The sequence below is a fragment of the Mchenga conophoros genome, linkage group LG20 (assembly GCF_057382185.1).
Source record: "Mchenga conophoros isolate Kocher_MC1m ecotype Shallow Benthic linkage group LG20, M_conophoros_male_GT1.1, whole genome shotgun sequence".
NCBI classification, from domain to species: domain Eukaryota; kingdom Metazoa; phylum Chordata; class Actinopteri; order Cichliformes; family Cichlidae; genus Mchenga; species Mchenga conophoros.
Window position 1 is genome coordinate 34815974 of NC_140545.1, and position 21121 is coordinate 34837094.

Here is a 21121-nt window from a genome sequence, read left to right on the forward strand (position 1 = left end):
AAAGCATATTTACCGCGTGGTACACAAAAGTTTTTCCCCTCTATGTCTCTTCCATCTTTGGACTATTTCCTCCTTCGTAATATTTCAGAGTGATATGATTGTTTTTAAAAAAATTATTAATCCATCTGGATAATTGAGTTAGGGGCACAACTGTTTTTTGGTGTTTGACGCAGGTAGCTAGTGTTGATCGGTTTATGTTAGGCCTCATCCACTAGTTCATGTTGTTAAACCTTTTCTACTGTTGGAGCATTTTTGAGTATTTTTGATGAACTGAATGATAGTTTTATGGTTTTTCAGGGTGATACAAACCACAAAACACGTTTGTGCATCTGGTTTGATGAGCAAAATTCTAGTATTTTAATGCATTAACTAATAAATATGTGTGTACGTACCTAGCACCCATACAGTTTAAAGCACCTGGAAGCGGCTGTTATGATTTGGCCCTATAGAAATAAGACTGACATGAATATATGAATTCAGCTAGCTCATAAAGCTAACTAACATTAGCTGATAAATTAGCATCACATGCATATAAGGTTGCTAATGGCTCTAAGAAGCATAGCAGCAGTCAGAACACTAATGTCAAAAATTCATAAAGTAGTCCAAAACCACTGGGTGGCATCATGGGTACTACTTTTTAAGGCTACTTCCTATAATACAGCAAAGATTCAGTCTAAAAAGGTGGAGCCATGGAAAGTGACACATATTATTTTAAAGTAGGAAGCTGTTAAAAAAGGAAAATAAGAATATAGAAAGACGGACGGGACAAAGTTCCTTTTATAGACACTTGAGGCTACAAAAGCAAGTCAGTGCCACAGACTCCCATGGTAAAATCTCCAGCTTTACAACTGATGATGTGATACTCATGATGTGGATGTTATTCAGGCCTAAAGTCAGATGTGTATCAGCTGACATGGGCAGAATCCTGCTAGGTTTTCCCTCTACTAACCTGAGTCGCTGAACTGGACCTCTCTGTGTGGTACAGAGCACTATTCATCAGACATGGAGGTTTGTGAAGTGATCAAGTTTGGGAGTGACTGAGATGGACAGCCCAGGTTGGAACGTTTGGAGTGCAAGAGGCAAGACTGGGAATGATGTAGCCACATCAGAAGAAACATAATGGATATTCTGGGAAAAGTGTGTCGAAACCTTAGCTGCTAAAGAGGACGACAAAAAAGGTTACCGGATATATGAGAGAGGGCATGATGTGTACAGGGTGAGATGGGGCAGATTATTCATTTTGGAGACGTCTAAAGAGAGCTGAAGAAGAAGGCCTGGGCACCCGTACAGCTTCCTAATCGAGTTGCTAGCTGATAACAGCACTGCGCCCTCTTGTCCAAATATGGTTACTTCTGGTTCCCAAAGATGATTCCAGACTAAACACCAACACCAAGGCTTAAAAATGCAGAACCAAAACCAGTGAATGATATCATAGTAGTTGCATAGCTAGCATATGCTGGCGGGCAAAGTGCCACAACCAGCTAAAATATGATTAGATATTTAGTTTAAATGCAACATTTGTTTGAGAAACTACAGCAACACATTTCATCAAGTCTGATTATCACTATTATAATTTCATGTTGTACAGGCCTTCCTGTTGTGACTTTGTTTCACTTTCCATTTTGTATTTGCTTCACACGATGACCACAAAAAATCGTTTGATTGTGAAGTCGTTTTGTTTTTGTCTTTTTTTAATTGACAGTAAACAGCAGACCGCAGCAGCTAACAGCAAACACGGCCATCAGCTTTTCAAATTAGCTTTTTAGCTGCACATAAATGGCACCTCAGCTCTGAAAAATAACCTACAGCCACACCGCCACATAACCGTCTCCTGATATGAGAGTCGTGAACAGCAGAGTCTGTTTCTGTTCATTTTATTTCTGTGGTGAGTGCTAATAAAGTTAGCGGGGTTAGCCTTCCCGGCTGTGTCCCAATAGGTTTTAATCCTGGTGCTGCTCATCTGACAGCTGGAGAGAAAAAAGATGTGGAAAATCAGTTTGTACAGCCCCACTGTGAAACACTGCTGATAGCCTCAAACACACACACCAAATAAATACACAGAGTTAAAGCCTGTGGCGTGCAGTCTAAGGGGGACCCATAACCTTGGACGAGGGGAATAGAAAGCGTATATGTACGCAAAAAATGTGTGTGTGTGTGTGTGTGTGTGTGTGTGTGTGGTAATGAGTGAGTGGGTGGATGCAGAAAAGGAAGTGGCGACGAAGGTAGAAGTAAAGAGAGAACAACAGAAAGCAACAGCAACAGATGAGAGAGACGGAAGAAGAGAACAGAGAAGAAGAAAGAAGAGAGGAGGAGGAAGACCAGAAAGGCGGGAAGGAAGGATCGAAGGATACGGGGAATCTCTGAGAGGTGAGGAGGGGGGGGGGACTTGGCAACCTGAGTGTGGATGCAGTGTGAGATACTTGTGATGGACATACTTATAACAGGAATACAATATGAATGACAAACTTTTATCATACAAAGTTTATGCAATCTTTACTGCTGGATGCTAAAAACGAAGGTAAATCTGTTTTAGTGCATGTAAAGTACTAATATAATATTTTATACATACATCTACTGAAAATAATATGTTCAGACTAAATATTACTTTTAGGTGTTGATTAAAAAAATGATATAAATAAGATTCTTAAATAAAATGTTTATTCTTATAAATATGTCTTACACGCATTGTGGAAAAATCAGGATAATAAAATTAAATGTTTAAAAGACCTGACAAGATATACTGTAAAAAAAAAAGGTAGTGCATGAATTATTGTTATTATTTATGTAAGTTAATTTTACCTGAACAAATTTGAGCCTCAATTTCTGGAACAGCTGTTTGTGAAAACTGTGACCAACAAAACTTTCACAAATATGCTTTAGATGTGGAGCGTCTTCTCCTCCCACTTTAAAGTAATTTCAACATTTTTAAAAGCAAGCTGTTTTACAGAAATACTGAACCCGGCCACGACCGAGTGAATACATATTTCTGCTGATGTTAACTGTTTCAGATAACATCTTAAAAGTCATAACTGTGATCTCGTTGCAAATATTGTTTTTCATTGGTAAAATGTGAAGTTGATCACAAAATGTCTTTACAAAAGCTACTGCAGTAAAGTACAGTCAACTACCTATACTAACTATAACTGCACCATTGCTGTTTATTCCCCACAGACTGTTTTTAACTTTATATATACTGCATACAATAACATTACTGTATTAAGTGATGTTATCAATGTACGAGAAACCTTTCAAAATCCTTTATGGATCAATCTGGGTTCTAAATAGTTGTAAATAATCTTTCAGTGTTTTCACACTGAGTAAAGTGTTTTAAAATTGGGGGGTGTTTCAGTTTGGGGGGGTACGTGCACCGTGGGTTCAGTATTTGCCCGTGTGATGTGATTCTTGGCCACTCGGCTTATTATGTCACCTGTAATAAATACAGAGAAGTAGCGAAGGGAAAATCCGACCCTCTCTTTAATTTTATCTCTCCTCACCTGACAGCCAGCATGACAAAAAGTAGCAACCACATCAGTAATGGTTAAGAAACTGTTGCTAATGGTTACTAATACTAACCACGATAATTAAGACACACATTACAAACACAGAAAAGTGTTTGTCCTTTTTTCCCTGTGCAGCCTTTATTCTTACGCTGGCTCTCAGTTTCTAAATATCAACTCAAACCAACCGTCAAACCCTGGAAGTCTTTTGGATGAGTTGCATTCATTTGCTCTGGAAGCGCTCCAGAAACAGAATCATTAGTAAAACTCATTAACAGTTTTGTTTAATATTGTCACTCATCTTTGTGTTTATTGCACATTACTTGTTGCTATTGAACTGCAGACTTCAGCCCAGTATTTTCTCCAGTAACATATGACTCAGTTTGTTGTGTAGCACGCTTTCAAAAAACAAAAAATGTCTTGTACCATCGGAGGTAAAGAAACTTCTGCTGTGAGACTTTTCACACGGAGCATTTGTCGTTGTGAAAAGAGCACAGCTGGAAACTGCTGGTGGAAATTTGTACGTTAATGTAACTTGACTTTAAAAAAACATGCAAAACTAGAGAAATTTCAAATGGATGTTCATCAGTTTATCACTTTGAACGACTTGCTGACCAATCAGCTTTATTTATCTCACATCTCCACCTACAGCAACCACAAAGATAGATTTAAAGCCAGAACGTTATCGCTGTGAGGCAACAGATGGAGCTAATCTCTGCATCGCTGTGCTGCTAAAATACAAAACATGTCATTCAAACCTTTTTATATAACTCAAAGGAAGAAGCAGCAAAATGTATATTTTTGTTACAGTATTTGGTTATAGACTGCCTTGAAAATCTGCACATTAACACCCAGAAGAAATGCTGCAAATATTTACCTTTTGCTTCCTGGTAACATGAAGTTTTGAGACATCTAAGAGCCACTTAAAGCCCAGTTATTAATCCTCAGGGCCTGTGTAGACTGTTCTGTTATTGTACCTGTGCTCCTGAGTAAGTATAATATGAATATAATATAACATGGCATAGAAAGATGGATGGATGGTATAAGACAGTATGAAAATACATAGTGTTTAACTTCTCTTACCAAAACATGATTGAAATTGAGACGACAGTCTTGCATATTTTCATTAGCGCAGTGGTGACTGGCTGTGAGGATTTGGTAATGAAGTCCAGACTCCCCGAGCATTCACCCCTTTAACTTCACTTAAATTCCACTTAGTGAAAGTGAAATTCAAGTCCCTTCCCTCTTATTGCTGCACAATATTAAAGTCCTAGATGCAGCTCCATCGTCGTGTTATTTTGGGGGGTTTTGTGCAATTTTTCTCAAAATTAGGATGAGCATCAGCCCCTATTAGTTAAATGGAAGAATGCATCCATCATTTCTGACAAAAAATAAAAGCAGGCCATTTGTTTTTTAGCCAAAAGGAGAAAAGTTGCTGGAAGCTAAAATGAACTCTTTGATCTGCAACCTACTGAAAAGTCTCCAGATGAGTTTTACATGTTTCCAGGTGACTCAAATGTGGAGTTTATGGCTCCATAAATGATTTGAGTAAGATTTTCGTTTCTGTTACTGTTTTTAATCCTAATATAGAATATGTAAAGTAATACGGGCAAACTTCTCAGTCTTTGTTAGCAAGCGTGTAAAAGTTCAAGTAAATTTAGCTTCCACTTGTCTTTAGGCTCCAGTGACTATTTAACCTGCCTGAATGCAGGTTTTAGACGCGTCTGCAAGATTAATGCTAGGTTTGTTTTGCTCTGTTAATTTCACAATATTTTCTAGAAAGCCTGATCCAACCCTTCTACTTGGATGTAGGAAGAATATCTTGAATATTACTAGAGATATATATTTCGGAAAGAAAACCAGCATTTTTGTGCTGACTACAGTAAGTGTGGTGCAGCATAGATACATAAATTGCTTTTGTAACAAAGCAAACAGTCGCTGCTGATTCCCCTCTGCACTGATCCAGTCCCACATGCTGTCCACTTCAACAGGTGGAGTAAAATGCCTAGTATTACATTCTTTATTTCTCCAATTTAAAGTCATATTGAGATTAAAACGAATGAGAGCAGCTCATAAGTACAGTGTGCTGCTCTTCAGTAGGCTTCCAGAAAGAGCCCAGTCAAAAGTGAGCTTTTAGGGAGATGGGAGATAAAACAGGTGGCTCGAGTGGAGTTTCACGATAAAACAAAATAAAAATGTTCTAAAGGAGCAGAAAGTCCTTTAAACAAAGTCACACATTTGGGGTTCAAAGGTCCAAAGGACAGAATTTTCCATTGTCAAGCGACGAGTGAAAAACAGTGTGGAGGTGTGAGGTTGAGTCAGTGTTTTCTCATAAAAAGGGTTGACTTTTAAGTTTCCTCTGTGGTAAATAGCCATCAGTGTCAGGGGGTGCAGGCTAATATTCCTGTTTGTTATTTTGCTGTTTTATATGAATGCGTGTTACATTAGTGCATGTTCCTGTACTGCTGCTGTTAGCGATGTGCTGTGTGATTTGACATGAATGATTCATGAGCAGCTGTTGCTGGTGTGTTAATAATCAACGCCCGGAGCATTTCACTCTTCCTCTCTTTCATTATCTCTCCATCTCTTTTTTCTTCTTTTTCTTTCTGACTAATTTTCCCTCTCACTCGTTCTCTCTCTCTTTCTCTCTCTTCCCTCAGGTCTCTCTGCCTCTCCCTCTCTACCTGCACACCTTGAACCAAGGTAATAACAGCCAGAAAAACAGGACAAGTCTATTCCTGCTGCTTCTTCTCTCTCTTTCACCTAATGTTCTGTTTTTTCTCCCTCGTTTACTATCACTTTCCCTCTCCGTTCACTTGTTTCTTCTTGCCCCCAGTGTGTCAGTAAGTAATTAGTTTCATTTGAGGAAGGTGGGAAAGAGAGAGAACAAATGGGGAGCACCCATTTATTCCAGTGCTAGTTAGCGATTTGCTGAGCTGCTGATTAGTTTATTAGTTGTGCGAGTAAAGTGAGCAGGAGCTTCAGTATCAGAGACGGATTTACATCTTACAGACCTGAATTACACAGAACATCATGGCTAAGAAACATCTGGTAAGCTTGATCAATTTCAGACATTCTTCTCTTCTTATCTCTGAAAACCGTCGATAACTCTTCAATAACTGTCCCATGTTTCATCTCATGGGACCTAAAAAGATGAGTACTTTTAACTATAAATATAACCCACAGCAACAAATTGTTTTAAATTTGTTACATGAGTGTAATTAGAAGCTCGAGAGGATGCGGTGTTTCCAGGAAAATGTTGTGCACAACAAGCAACCTCCTGAAGATTTAGCGTTTGCTATGGCCAGGGGTGTGTCCAGGAGGGGGGGTGTGGTGTTCATGTGTGTGTGTGTGTGTGTGTGTGTGTGTGTGTGTGTGTGTGTGTGTGTGTGTGTGTGTGTGTGTGTATTGTAGGACTAACATACAGTTAACTTACAATCCTCCACATGATTGGATGACAGAATGGATAGGACCAGCAGAGGAATGTAATGTAATACTTTAGCATCTTTATGTTATGGCGCGTTGCACTTTTACTCCAAATACTTCAAATATAAACAAAGTGCTTTGCACTCAATACCATTTATTTTAAAACTGCAGATTTTGAAATATAAATCAACTCGCATGTTATGCTGCATTCAAAATGTACCCAGAAATATGGAAGTAGTAAAATCACCTCCAGCTGCCACATTGAAGGTTTCTAGTTAGGTGACAGAAGAATCCCGATGTTTGCATGATTCAGCATAATAAGTTCATTTTGTCAGGAACCTGAAAATATGCAGAGCTGTGAAGTCGCCTCGCTGTTCCTGATTTTTTGCATATTCGTCAAACTTACATGTTTCAGACGTTTCCTGACCTCTGTGACCTCGGTTCTTTAAACATTTATAAAAAGCACTTTGCGAGGAACAAACACGTGAATGCTGTCATCAAAGCTAGCTTCTTTCATCTCCAGCTACTCACAAAAATGAAATCTTTCTGCTGTTTCAGAGACTTTGAGAGCGTTAGCTGTGCATTCATTTCACTTCGACTTTAAGACTCTTTATTCAGGTGTCAGTCAGTCACTGCAGCTGGTCCAAAATGCTGCGGGACAGTTATTAATTTTCAGATGCAAGCGAGACTTCATGTCCCCCATATTGGAGCTCCTCCACCAACTGCCAGAGTTTGCATGGGTTTGCACCGTCTTGCCTCTGTGATCTTTTAAGTTTACACATTATGTCAAGATCCCTGAGGTCTGCTGAACAAATGCCCCCAACTGTCCTGAGGTCCAGATTAAAGCACAGAGGAACAAATAACTCCTCACCTCAGGACCTCCCTAACATTAAACCCATTTTTTATATCTGCTATTTATTACTGATTATCCAGAATTACTTAAACCATAACCAAAGAGATAAGGTGCCTCTGCAGCCAGAGAGCGTTAATATGCATTTTTTCTTATTGTCAGTTTGCACTCTGGGGTTCTTATAACATTTACTGTTTTCTAGGTAAAAGCCCAAATGAGCCGTGCACAAAAAGAAAACAAAAATTCATTACAGCAAGACGAGAATGTTTGACATCCATGAAAATCTGGTGAAACTCGATTGTCCATTTCCATCTAACTCCTATCTTGATTCTCTGTTAAACAGCACTTCTGAGAACTTAAACCAGTTTTGTGAATGCACAGATAACGTACGTGTTGATTTGTAATTCTGGTTTATTCCAGCCTGCTGTGTTTCCCATTAATTTGTCTATTGCAGCTCTGTGAATCATCCAAACTTTGCTAAGCTCGTGGTAGAGTTTTGACTCATGATCGAGTTGCATAACAACAGCATCAAGCACAAACTCTCTGCAGCTTTCTAAAGAAACACATTTTGTGAAGTTCAATTGAGTCTAAAAAATCAAAATAGTAATATATGTAAGTCTGGCCTTTATGTTTGAGTCTATTGACTGAGGCGTGTGTTTGTATGAGTGTGTTGAGTAAGTGTGGGCGTGCTGACTTCCTGCTATGAGGAAACTCTCTTCCGATGGAGACACGCTGAAACGTTTCAGGTCCGAACTGATGTGGAAACACACTGAACAGTGACAACACACACACAAACACAGACACACTTATTTACACACACTTGTTTTCACTTCATCAGGGTTCAGGCTGAGTTTGCTACCAGCGCTCATCGGGTCTCGTCTGTCGGGTACTGATGGCAGATCTGTGCTCCGTCTGACGAGAGCGCTGCCTCATCATCGCATTAATAATTTGTTCAGCATGTCAGATGACAACAACGAACTGTTGCGATCACGAGGGCTGTCAGCAGCGACACGTGGAGTGTGATCTTCTTATTTTGTTTGGAAACTCCTGAATGGCAAAACAGAACAGAAATTTAAGTTAAAGTGAAGCTGAGAAGCAACAGAGGAACAGAATGGTGAGTGCAAACACACTTTCTGTTTTTGGAAAACTGGCCACAACAAAAAGGCTTAGAAATGCCAAAATGCCGCTTTATTCAGTTTTTTTGCACTGTAGCTTCTCTAATTGTATACAGTTAAGTCATGCAGTTGCAGAGCCACATGTTTCAGCATGGGGCTGTAACGGTCATTCATCTTATGCTGCCTGCATTCTGCTGTAATAACAATGACAATACAGGTTCTCAGATATTATTGCTTGATTTTTCACACAGTGCTTGTATTTTTAGCTGTTATAAAAAGCAGTGGGAAATATCTGTTGTACTACAGGCCCATGAGTCATATTCAGTATTTTTCTATTATGATGCATTCTGAGTTACTGTGACCATAATTACATGATAAAAGCTGCTAATGTCTTCGTATTTCTTCCTGACGTGCCTAGACTGATGTTGTCACTCAACCAGGTTGGGCTAGAGGCAAAATGGACCTGAATCTTTGCCAGACTAGAGCCAAGAAGAACTACTGCTGATCCAAAATGCACAGGAGCAGAATACTAACAGGCATACAACAGAAGCAGCACCAGATGCATGATCATCTATTCAGAAATTCAATTAGTTATCGGGATGCATCAGTCTAATAGTAATAATGCACTAAGAGTGGATGTGAACTCACAGAAAGTAATTTATAAGCAAATTTATGTAAAAATGGACAGTCTCGGTTGTTGTGTCCTTGGGCAAGACACTTCACCCGTTGCCTACTGGTGGTGGTCAGAGGGCCCGGTGGCGCCAGTGTCCGGCAGCCTCGCCTCTGTCAGTGCGCCCCAGGCTGTGGCTGTGGCTACAATGTAGCTGCCATCACCAGTGTGTGAATGTGTGTGTGAATGGGTGGATGACTGGATATGTAAAGCGCTTTGGGGTCCTTTGGGACTAGTAAAGCGCTATATAAATACAGACCATTTACCAAAAAACAGCTGAAATTCCAGCAATGTTTATTTCACTGAGGCTGGTAAAGCGAGCCTCTGTCTTCTTCGTGGTTTATATTCTGTGTCTCATATCAAAACACGCTGTTTTTTTCACGCCACGGTCGAAAACAGAGGTTAAAACATTTTGGCGTTGCTTTAAACGTAATTCCCAGTCAGCAATCTTTCTCAATCTTTCTTACTTGTATTGGCAAGTCACTTAAGCCTGTTTTACATTTTTGTGTAGATCTCACTGGCTGATTTTACACTTGAACATCACCTTTGTGACGTCTTAATTTTTTGTGAAGCAGTTTTACACATTTACAGAAAAAACAAGAAAAAACCTCCAAAATCATTTATCTACAGTTTAGACTAAAAATTAACTTCAGAAACAGTGTGTACTTCTTTTCCCAGAGTTCAGCAGACTTTGGTGGGTGCAGTGACGCTTGAGCATAGTGGCTGCTGATTGGTTATCAGCAGCTCTGATTCGCACGATCACTCTGCCAGCCTATCCTGCTTCCTGGTTACTGAAAAACTAAATGATGTGGGGATATTAAAGCTCCTTCTCTCTCTGTACTGCAGCATGCTGTGGTGAGGCGCAGATAAGGAGGACCCAACCACTGAAATACACCTATACTCACCATGAGCATGTCAGCAGTGCACTCCGCCTCCCCTCCTGCTGAGGAACCAGTGACACCCCCACCCTTGACCACACCTCCTCGCAAAGCTTCAGTCCGGCTCCAGGAGAGGTGAGCATTAACTATGCATAATCTTGCTTTCTAAAACCCTCAGTCCTCTAAAAATGTCATTTTTTAAATTTACACTTTTGTGACTAAAATGTGTTTGTTAAAACTCTCAATATATGTTTTCTTTAGTTAGTTTAAAATTGCTATCAATCATCTTTTTCTCTTGAATGTTTTCTTATTTTGCAGGCGGGGCTCTAATTTGTCTCTTCTTTTGGATGTGAACACTTTGGGGGTGGAGACTGTCTGTTCTGTCTCCACCCCAAAGGAGGTGTGGCTTCAGCTGCTTCACACCTCCTCACGACCACTCACACACACGCTGCTGCAGGAAGCTGCCATTGACACAAATACGCTGAATGTAGAGTACCAGGTACACTCAAAACATTGCAAACATTCAACACATTAAAATTAAGCAGAGACAAAAGGGAAATATGAGGTGAAACAAACTAAATATCTGCAGGACTTTGAACTGTTCCTGCTGTGCATGTAACACGTGCCAGCAGTAACTGCTGATTCTGGATTGAACGTGTTTTTAGGTCTACCTTCAGTAGATTTGTGATTTGCTTCATGTCTTACAAGCAGCACTGTGTCAAAGTCTAAACTGGCCCAACTTTCATGTTGATGATTGTCACTGCTGAATATTAGTCTTCACTGTAAAAGATAAACGCCGCAGATGGCTCATCAGCTCAGGATGATGGGGTTGCATTCTGAAACTTCTGAAAAGTTCAGGTTTTGACACAGTGAAGCACAATCACTTTGTGTTGCACTTTGTACTGTCATGGACAATGGAAAACCCCTCAAATTGCTCATATTGTCAAGTCTTTATTGGAGTCTTTTGCCCAAAACAGTTGAAAACAAATGTCTATGAAATTTTTTACCTTCCTCCTCTCCTTCCTGTTTGTCTGACTGTATGTACCTGCAGTACAAAAGCAAAGCTATGATATCTAGAAAACATCAGATCCACCAATTACCTTAAAATCCTGAACATTTACTCCAGAATTAGTGCTTTCTAGCAGGTATGGAATAGCTTTCTGAGACTGTTAAACTCTCCAACTTTCAGGACAGTTTTAACATTCATTAATATTCCCGTCTCCCCAACAGAAGATCCCTCCGAACTTTGTGAACGCTGCTGACCTCGATGTTCCGGGACACATGATGAAAGACCGATACAAAACCATCCTCCCCAGTCAGTTACTGTCCGTCTCACCTCAGTAGAAAAGCTCTTGGTGTGTTTATTCCCATTTATCACCGTGCGTTATTTGTATGTTTGTCTTTAGACCCTGAGAGCCGAGTGATCCTGAGGAACCCGGACGATGAACCTGGGCCTGATCGCTACATCAACGCCAACTACATCAGGGTAAGAGTCTAACATTATTTCTTACCAAGTCAACTAACCCCACAGATTTCTGTCATCTCACACTCTATGTCAGGTGGGCCTTTCCCACCGACCACATCAGGTCTCTGTAATCTCCTTTTTTGTCTCAGCACAAATGAGCATGTTGTGCTCTTGTGGTTTTAGTTGCTAATTTTAATGGTTTAATGAAAAGTGTGATATATTTTCTGGAACTAATATATTTTTTGTTTAAATAAAAATTGATAGTATACACTCATCAGCAAACATCTAAGCCACAGGATCACAGGAAAGAAGCTCAAAGGATCTGGACATGTGGTCAAGATGATCTGGTGAAGTTCATTCTGAGCATCAGAATAGGGAAGAAGGGTCATTTAAGCGAATTTGAATATGGCAGCTATTTCAGGAACTGCTGAGAAATACTGGGATTTTCACACACAGAGTTAAAAAAAAGTCATAAAAAGAGAAAACATCCAGTGAGTGGAAGTTCTCAGGGTGAAAGGTGAATGACCGGACTGGTTTGAGCTGATAGGAAGGCAACAGTAACTCAAATAACCATGTTTCAGCAAAGGTACGCAGAAGAACATCTGTTAATGCACAACATGTGGAAACCTGAAGCAGGTGGGCTACAGCAGCAGAAGACCACATTAAGTATTCTGGAAAACAGAAGGTTGCCTGGTCTAATGAGACCGCCGACATGTTTTCTGCTGCAACATTTGGATGGTCAGAATTTGGCATAAAGAACATAAACATAAAAATATTGTTGCTGACTATGTCCATCCTTTCCATCTTCCGATGGCTGCTCCCTATGAAATTTCCATGGCTTATTTCCAGTGTTGTTCCTAAAAACAGAAAAAAAGACAGAAAGTGACGGTTAAGAGGCTTTTTAATTCAGGCTCATGGTGGTTTAAAAAGACGTGTCAGAGGTCCTTATCACATTGATCCTTGCCGTACCGCAGCAGAGAGAAACTGAATCCTGGACATTTCTCCTAACTCTAAAATTGTGCTGGGATGATTAGGAGCTTTTAAAGGCTTGGACTGTCAGAGTCTGGGCTGTCATCTTCGGGGCTGCTGCATCTTCTATGAGTGTATATTTATTATCTATACTTGAAAAAATGTACTGCAGATAAAGTTTTTTGAAAATAGATACTCAGGTTCAGTAACAATGTCTTTTCTTTCATTTGAGCCGTTTCATTTTATTACTTAGTCCTGGATTAAATGAGTCAAGTGACAGAAAAGAAAATATGTTTCCTTCAGGGTTTTATTAAAAAGGAAACAAGCTGATAGAGTGTGTGACAGCGTTGTCACTCTGCGTGGGTGTCTTCTCGTTTGTGTGTGTCTGTGTGTGTTTTGTGCGTGTGTGTGTGTGTGTGTTGGACAGCTAAACAAACAGAAACTCAGATATGAGCCGTCGGTTTGTCAGCGTGGGAGTTTGCAACCAGGAAAACCACAGGAAGTGAGGGAGGAAGTGACATGTCCCCGACTCCCCCTCCCCCTGTCTTCCCTTATGGCCCACGCATCCCTCACACTGTGCAGCCTCAGCTCAATTTGTGTGTGTTTGTGGAGTGTGCGCCTGTGTTGTTAATTTTTGACAGTTTTCATGAAGCACCTGCTGCCTCTGCTGATGTGCAACAACAAGTAAAAAGTAGCATTCATTCATCTGCCCGTTCAGTTAAACTCCTGTTATATTTGGTGGCGTGCTGGTTGGACCCTTGACAGTTGTTATTGAATCTGAATCATTCACTTCCTGCCCTGTGAGGCCAGGGTGGTTTTAGAAGTCTAGGGGATATGATGAATGTGTGTGACAAAAACAACAAGTGACATTTCTTAATCTGCATTTGCATCCATTTATACCAACCTGAGAAATGAAACAACACGAAGAAAACGGTCAGAGTGCATCCAGCTCTGCTGGAAAATACCTCATAGTTGATTTGTGCAAGCCTGGTCTGGAAATGCCCGGTCCACAAGTCAGCAAATGTGCTTGTCAGTCACCTAATCAGAGCTGAGATGGAAACAGAGAACACTAAAATAGAAATTAGGATGTAAAACATGCTTTAAACTGTGGCGTCGGGGCTGGGTGAACTGTGCTTTGTCTCAAAGACACAACTGCTGCAGCTACGATGCTGAAAAGGTGTCCCCTAGATGTCTCTACCACAAGTACAGAACTCTGTGGACTTTCTCTTTATTTTATTTGACAACTAAAGTCTCAGTTTCCTCCAAAATATCATTAAATGTTTCCTTCCTATACCTACATTTTTGACACTAGAACCTCCAGTGGTTCTAGTGTCCTGGTATTGACCTCAGAGTAAAGCATTATACTGTGAGAAAGTTTACTGACTGATTGTTGTGAGATTTGATGCTCTTTATGTGGCAGGGCTACAAAGGGGCTCCCAGGGCCTACATCGCTACCCAGGGGCCCATGGTGCACACCGTGGGAGACTTCTGGGACATGGTGTGGCAGGAGAGGAGCAGTATCATCGTCATGGTTACGAGGCTGAAGGAGAACAACGAGGTGAGGAGACACAAGTGTTGTTTCCCTGTGTTCAATTCATCCTTTTGTGTAATAGCTGTGCTGCACCGCAAATTTGTGGAAAAACAAACTGAAGTAGTGACATTATGCAGCGGCACACCCTCCTCTGCACTGCTGTCGCTCTTGAGACACTCCCTGGTTGTCCTCATTTCACTGGATCTCCTCCATTGTGTCAAAAGTTCAACCTGAACTTTATTTCGGGGGAACAGGATGACCTCACAGGGTGCCAAATCTGTCAGGTAGCCTGAGTGATGAGCAGCCAAAATTGTTGTGGACTGTCAGTACACTGGGAGCCGTTGTATTCAAGATGGAGCACAGCAGCGCCTTTTCACCAAGGTTCAGATTGATTAAAGTGACAACGTTAAATTAGAAGTCGCAGCTGAATTCGCTGTTGCACAACAACACAGATATCGCACAAAATAACAACCACAGTTCTAGTCATGCATGTTTACTCACGCAGCTTCTTCTGTATTAAGAAATTCTGCGTGGGTGATTGGCAGGCCAGCTTTCATCAGTAAATATGATGTACAGAGTCCATTAAAGAAAGCTGCTTTTTATTATTATTTATTATATTTATTATATATATTTATGTTGTATATTTTCTACTCCATTTAATGTGACTTTATTCTTGTATTCTACTGTGCACTGAGCTGTGCATTCATGCTACATCCATCTGATTATGGATCTGAACACTTGGCTGTTTGTCTGTTTGAAGAAATGTGAGGTGTACTGGCCACAGCCGAGAGACAAGACGAAGAGGGTAAAGGAGGAGGACGAAGACACGGAGGAGAAGGACGGGCAGAGGGAGAAGGAAAATGAAGAGGAAGGAGAGACGAGACAAATCGGCAGATTCCTTATCAGAGTGAAAGACAGCCGAGAGAAAGACGGATTCACGGTCACAGATATGGAGATTCAGGTACAGTAGAGTTCGCAGATTTCACCTCCATGAGCCAGATGAAGCCATGTGTTAAATGTTTGTCATTTCTGAAGATCACTGTCTAAATGGATGACTGATGTTATTGCAGTCCTGCTCTACAAAGCTGCACTGCTTAAATGCTTTGTGGTTAAACAAAGATGGACCGATTAGACATCTGCAGAGGTGTTTGGGGTTTTTTCTGGTGAAACCACTCTGATTACAGACTTATGAAATATTTCTTAGGCTTTTATCAGCTTCTTAAAGCTTCTAGAAGATGTTATTAGGTTTGTACATTCATAGCAGTGAGTGGAAGTAGCTGAGTGAACTAAAGCAGAATCATGATCAGTGAAAATGAAATTACGTCTTTTAAAGTTTTTACTATTTCTTTTCCATGTGGGTTTCCTTGTCAGTCTAACAAAAACATCTTTGTAACGAATAAAAAAAACAATTCATTCACATTTTGCTGATAAGTTTAGTTTACTTAAGGTTTAAAACCTTTTTAAATTTTAGGAAGAAATAAAATAGTACTTTATTATAAATGCACGTTTCCAAAATAAAACCAACAGAAGCACCTGAGTCTGTGCACCTGGTTTTGTTTGATAACTGTGTGTTTGTGTGCTTTCAGCTCCATTCAGAGTGTCGACACGTCAGACACTACTGGTTCACATCTTGGCCTGACCATCATATCCCACAATGCATAGCTCCATATCTAAGGCTGGTGGAAGAGGTGGAGACGTACAGCAAGTCCCTCGTGCCGCCCTCTAGCTCTCAGGAAGTCTCTGCGCCCGCCTCCAGCCCTGGACCAATCATCATCCACTGCAGGTCAGTTTTGGTTTTCCTTCAAAAAAAATTGTGATTTCTCAAAATGGATAAAATTGGTTCTGGTTAGTTCACGTTACCTGACGAAACACAGACAGGTGTCATATCTTACTCAACTAAAGCGTCACTTCTCTCGCTTCATTTTGCTCACAGCATTGAGAGAAATAAACAAGTTAGCCAAATAAATAAAATCTGCTGTCAAGCTCCAGTGGCTACGACTCAATTCATTTGATTTTTATTTAGTATATAGCACCAAATCACAACAATAGTCCCCTCAAGGTGCTTTACATAGTAAAGAAAAGACTATTTAATGATAGAGTGCAAACCCCAATAATCATATGATCCCCTCAAGGCAAGCACAGTGGGAGGAAAAACTCCCTTTAACAGGAAGAAACTTCCAGCGGAAACAGGCTCAGGGAGGGGCGGGGCCATCTGCTGTGATTGGTTAGCAATGAGTGGAGGAAGACAGGACAAAGACAGGCTGGGGAAGAGAGACAGAGATTTATAATAATTTATGATTAAATGCAGAGAGGTGTATAAACACATAGTGAGTGAAGAAGAATCACTCAAAGCATCATGGGAAACCCCAGCAGGTCTATTGCAGTGTAACTAAGGGAGGATTCAGGGTCATCTGATCCAGCCCTAACTTTACGTTTCTTAAAAAAGGAAAGTTTTAAGTCTAATCTTTAAAGTAGAGATCGTGTCTGTCTCCTGAATCCAAACTGGGAGCTGGCTCCACAGAAGAGGCCACTGGCCAATTAAATCTCATTATGAAAAAGTCACAAGAGAACAGAACAGCTGTTTATGCTGTTTATGCATTAAAATGAAGAAGTTGATCATTGCACCATGTTTTTATAAACAACGTTGGTAAAAGAGAACTAAGTGCTAACCAGCTACAGTTTCATTTTTCTCCTGCACTGAAATAAACGCAACAAGTCCCACCCTGGAAGGGCAAAAGAATTTTCTAAATAAAAGCTTGTGTGCAAAAAATTTGCTTCAAATAAAGTCACAAAACATAACTGATTTACAAACTAATTTTACAAAAATAACTTTACGTTTACTTGTGCTTGACGACAAGGCAGCTGTGTGACCATTCAGGAACATGTTTTTAAACTGAAGTATAGACCTCTTTGCACAAGAAGGTGCTTTGCAATAATCCAAAAAGACAATAATACAGTAAAATATAAAATACATTGTGTACATAAAGGAGAGTGAGGACCATAAACAGAAGTTAAAACATGCATCAATAAACCACTCTTGAAATACATCCGCTGAGAGCAGCGTGATGGTTATGGGTGAACAGACTGCGATGTGTCAAACCAGAGCCGCGGCCGATGTGTCGAAAGCTGCTTCCTGCCTGAGAGCAGGGGTGGCTGCCTTGACTGAGCAGCCAACCACAGCAGAGAGGACAGATAAAAGTTTAAAGCGATGGGGCTGCGGTGACCTGACACACGTCTTTGAGTACCAATATGCTGCTGCATGCCTGAAGCACACAGAAACCAGAGATTCTGAGCAAAGAGTAAATAAATCTGCTGTGACTGAGTTCAAAGAAAAGTCAGCACAAAGGTCATGGATCTTACCAACTTTTCTAGAAACCTTCCCTATCATCTCCTCCACATTAGCCGCTTTTTAGCTGAATATCGTAGGACTGTCACAAGACAATCTTTGTAATTGTTCCTGTTCTCAAGTAAGAACTGCATCCAAAGGTGGAGCTCTAAAAACTTTGATTATTATTTGATTGATCAAGATTTTGTTCTTTGTGTTGATGAGACAGATGGATGAGTCGGATGAATACAATACTCATCCTAAATCTACACTGCTGTTCTCCTAACATCTCCCCTGTCCTCCCCTCTACAGTGCAGGTATCGGGCGGACAGGCTGTTTTATAGCCAGCACTATCGGCTGTCAGCAGCTCAGAGAAACCGGGCAAGCTGATGTCCTGGAGACAGTTTGTCAGCTTCGACTCGACAGGTGGGTGTTTTCCTCTCTCTTTCCTTTGCAGTCCGTCTTTAACATGCAGTTGCATGTTTAAAACCTGTGGTCTGCTCATTTGCAGGGGCGGTATGATCCAGACCTCAGAGCAGTACCAGTTCTTGTACTCCACACTGGCCCAGTACAGCTCCCAGCTGCAGCAGAAACAGGTACACAGCAGCACCCTGCCGAGACTGCTGCCTGTGGCCTTCAGCTCTGAACCCAGTGGTTTATACAAATGTCTAAAAACAACAAACAGATCATTCAAAAAGTCTAGTTTTCTGATTTTCCTTCTTTAAATGTGTTTGTAGATTTATTGCACATTGAGTGGCAGCAACTATAAAAACAGTTTTTGGGGGTCCTGGTGTTGTTGTCGGGTATGTGCCCTATGCGACAATTCATAGACTGTATATAAAAGATGGAGTCAATCGTGGCGGTGTGACCCACTAGTTGGGGCACAGTTTTTTAAACTAGACCTGGGGAGTGTGCCTGAATCTAAGCATGATACTGAGGGACACTATAGGCTCACAGGCTTGTCCATCACAAGCCTGTGAGCATACCCTACTTTAGCCTGTTTTTTAAGTGTATTTGCTACCACAAATGACATGATAAGTTGTACTGAGCTGTATTGAGTAAGTGCAACGGGAGCCACAGTCTTGTAAACAACCAGAAATGCAGCTTTAAGGCACTTCCACACTGACTCTGTTCATACAGTCTGTGGGGACTGTTAGAGCCTCGAGTGGCCATTATTGGCGCTGCAGCCACAGATTGCTGCCTAGTGTTAATATATGCAGTCATTGCTGCACAGCGCTTTGCACCAAAATAGTTAGAACTTGGTGGGAACTGTTTTCATCAACAGTTGGTGCGGTGGTGCATGTCTGTGGTGGCAGGATGATGTGGTTGGAACTGAATCCAAATAAACAACAGTTTGTGTGTTAGCAATGAAACATGTAACATCAGCCGCACCTTAATCACCTGAACCACAGCAGCCATCAGAGGACAGCTGCGTCTGTAATTTTTGGTTTGAGGTTGTAAACAGTGTACCAATTCTGAATATTTACAGAACCAGCCTGGCACACTGCCTCAGAGCCAGCAGAACCCAGAGGACCAGGTCAGCATACAGCTGCAGAACCTCGAGCTACACAGCAAACAGAACAGGAAGATCTCATAGAACCTGGATAACCAGCAGTGTCTTCAGAGAAGTCCAGGAGAAGCGAGGAGAAAGACGCCAGCAGCAGCAGAACTGATGCACCAGCAGGGGGACGAGGAGGATCCTACAGGGGCCCCAAAGAACTGGTGTTTGGCTCCAATTTGACTGAACAAGCAGAGAATAGGAATAATTAGAAGATCAAAAGCATCATGTTCATGACAGACTAAGACTGAATCAGACTAATTAAATAAAATAAGGCAGGAATATTCATTGGCTTGGCTGTGGTGTTTTTCGAGCAGCTATTTACCACACACATTCATTTGTTTAACTCTAAATATGGCCTGCTAAGTATGAAGACATGTTTTAATAGTCAGAACATTTGAGGGTATCAAAACAAATCACATAGATCTCTTCATGAAATGCGACCAGGACAGTTTGTCACATCAGCAGTGGCATGTTTGACAATCACAAATCATTGGATCACCATGTTTCTCTCTTATTATTTGACCCATTCTGTTAATTTATGAAACAAAAACACCTCTTGAGCCTTGTTGAAATCTGCTGTTTTTTGATCTCCTTTAGAGACTAATGTGTATAAAACAATCAGATCAATAAATTATGAATATAAATACTTTTTCACTCAGCAATTTTTAAAGGACACATTCAGCCGACCAGCTCTGCATTAAATTTTTTTCAGAAAGTTTAAATATTTTAATTCTATGTTTTAAGCTTCCAATAAAGTCCTGTGAATAAGTAAGTACACCCTATGGAAATATCTGGACAGCAGGTAAACATGTAAGGACCCTTGTGTCCAGAGATGAGGGTGGTATGCTGAAGAAAAATGCTTCTTCAGCCCTTCGAGCAAAAATATTAAAAGATGTAACATTCTTCTGTTCAAACAGCGCACCTCCTGACATCAGAAATGATTTTTCGTTGGTGTTGCTGTGCATTCAAAATTCCTTCAGCTGCCAGCTGTTCAAAGTGAATCATCAGAAAGCAGATCAAACATTCAGGGCGCTGGTGCTTGTTTCTGGTCCTCTGTGTCATGGACATGAAACTGGGGCAGCTTTGCCTGGAAACAATGATCTGTGCCGTGACCGATGTTCAAAGTTTGTTATAGAAAAAATGGTCTTTTAACAAAATGTGATTCTGGTTTCAGATTCTGCCACGTGTACTATTTGTCCAATTATTTTAATTAAAAGCCTTAAGTCCTGCACTTGACATAATCAAGGCAAAACATGACCCATCCCATCTACTTTCAGTGCCTGTAAATGGGAAACACTTTATTAAAATTATGACTAATTCATTTTTACATTATGACTTGAATCACGGGTCCATTCCAGGTTCATGTTGAACTCTAAGATGAATGGCTTCATATTACTGGAATTATAACTAAGAGCCTACGATTTCACATGCAAGAAAGGAAACATACAATCATTTCAACAGTAAATGTGCAAAAGATGAATGTTTAAAGTGTTACTAATAATGCATTTATTGCACAATCAATTATCAATAGCGTGAATATTGCAAAGAAAATTGCTAATAATGCAGACATGCACAGTGAGTAAGTGCTTCATATTAGCTTTAATTATTCCAGAAACAAAAACATTTATTTCATAGTGGTGACTGTCCTCGCACATAATGTGCAATAACTTGTACATTGTGTGAAAGTTATTGCACAAAACACATTAAATCATATTTATATGATTTAACACAGAGCAATGAGAGAGCGAGATGGACGAGAGAAGCTGACAGAGAGGTAGGTCAGAAGAAGAGAGAGACACGGATCATCGATGTCTGCTGAGGCCCATCATTGTTA

The 21121-nt window shown here is 40.6% G+C and overlaps 1 protein-coding gene across 3 annotated transcripts; it reads left to right on the plus strand.

Moving 5' to 3' along the window:
• The first annotated feature begins 2243 nt into the window (after window positions 1-2243).
• LOC146551283 (tyrosine-protein phosphatase non-receptor type 7-like) lies at window positions 2244-20059 on the plus strand. Of its 3 annotated transcripts, XM_085260313.1 has the most exons (12): window positions 6249-6548; window positions 8612-8887; window positions 10405-10571; window positions 10755-10935; window positions 11667-11751; window positions 11843-11922; window positions 14291-14428; window positions 15162-15362; window positions 15988-16184; window positions 18039-18152; window positions 18238-18322; window positions 19216-20059. In XM_085260313.1, the coding sequence occupies exons 3-12, from the start codon at window positions 10465-10467 to the stop codon at window positions 19321-19323; spliced, it is 1296 nt and encodes a 431-aa protein (XP_085116439.1). In that variant the 5' UTR covers window positions 6249-6548; window positions 8612-8887; window positions 10405-10464; the 3' UTR covers window positions 19324-20059. The 3 variants fall into 3 exon arrangements, with proteins under 3 accessions (XP_085116437.1, XP_085116439.1, XP_085116440.1); XM_085260311.1 differs by lacking the exons at window positions 6249-6548; window positions 8612-8887 and adding an exon at window positions 2244-2367; XM_085260314.1 differs by lacking the exon at window positions 8612-8887.
• The last annotated feature ends 1062 nt before the right edge of the window (window positions 20060-21121 follow it).

What these genes read in the sequence shown, in the direction of transcription:
- LOC146551283 (XM_085260311.1), top strand. Translation starts at nt 10,465, where the DNA reads ATGAGCATGTCAGCAGTGCACTCCGCCTCCCCTCCTGCTGAGGAACCA. An exon ending in TCAACGCCAACTACATCAGG is followed by an intron (nt 11,923 to 14,290) that starts GTAAGAGTCTAA and finishes TTTATGTGGCAG; the next exon opens with GGCTACAAAGGGGCTCCCAG. An exon ending in GGCTGAAGGAGAACAACGAG is followed by an intron (nt 14,429 to 15,161) that starts GTGAGGAGACAC and finishes GTCTGTTTGAAG; the next exon opens with AAATGTGAGGTGTACTGGCC.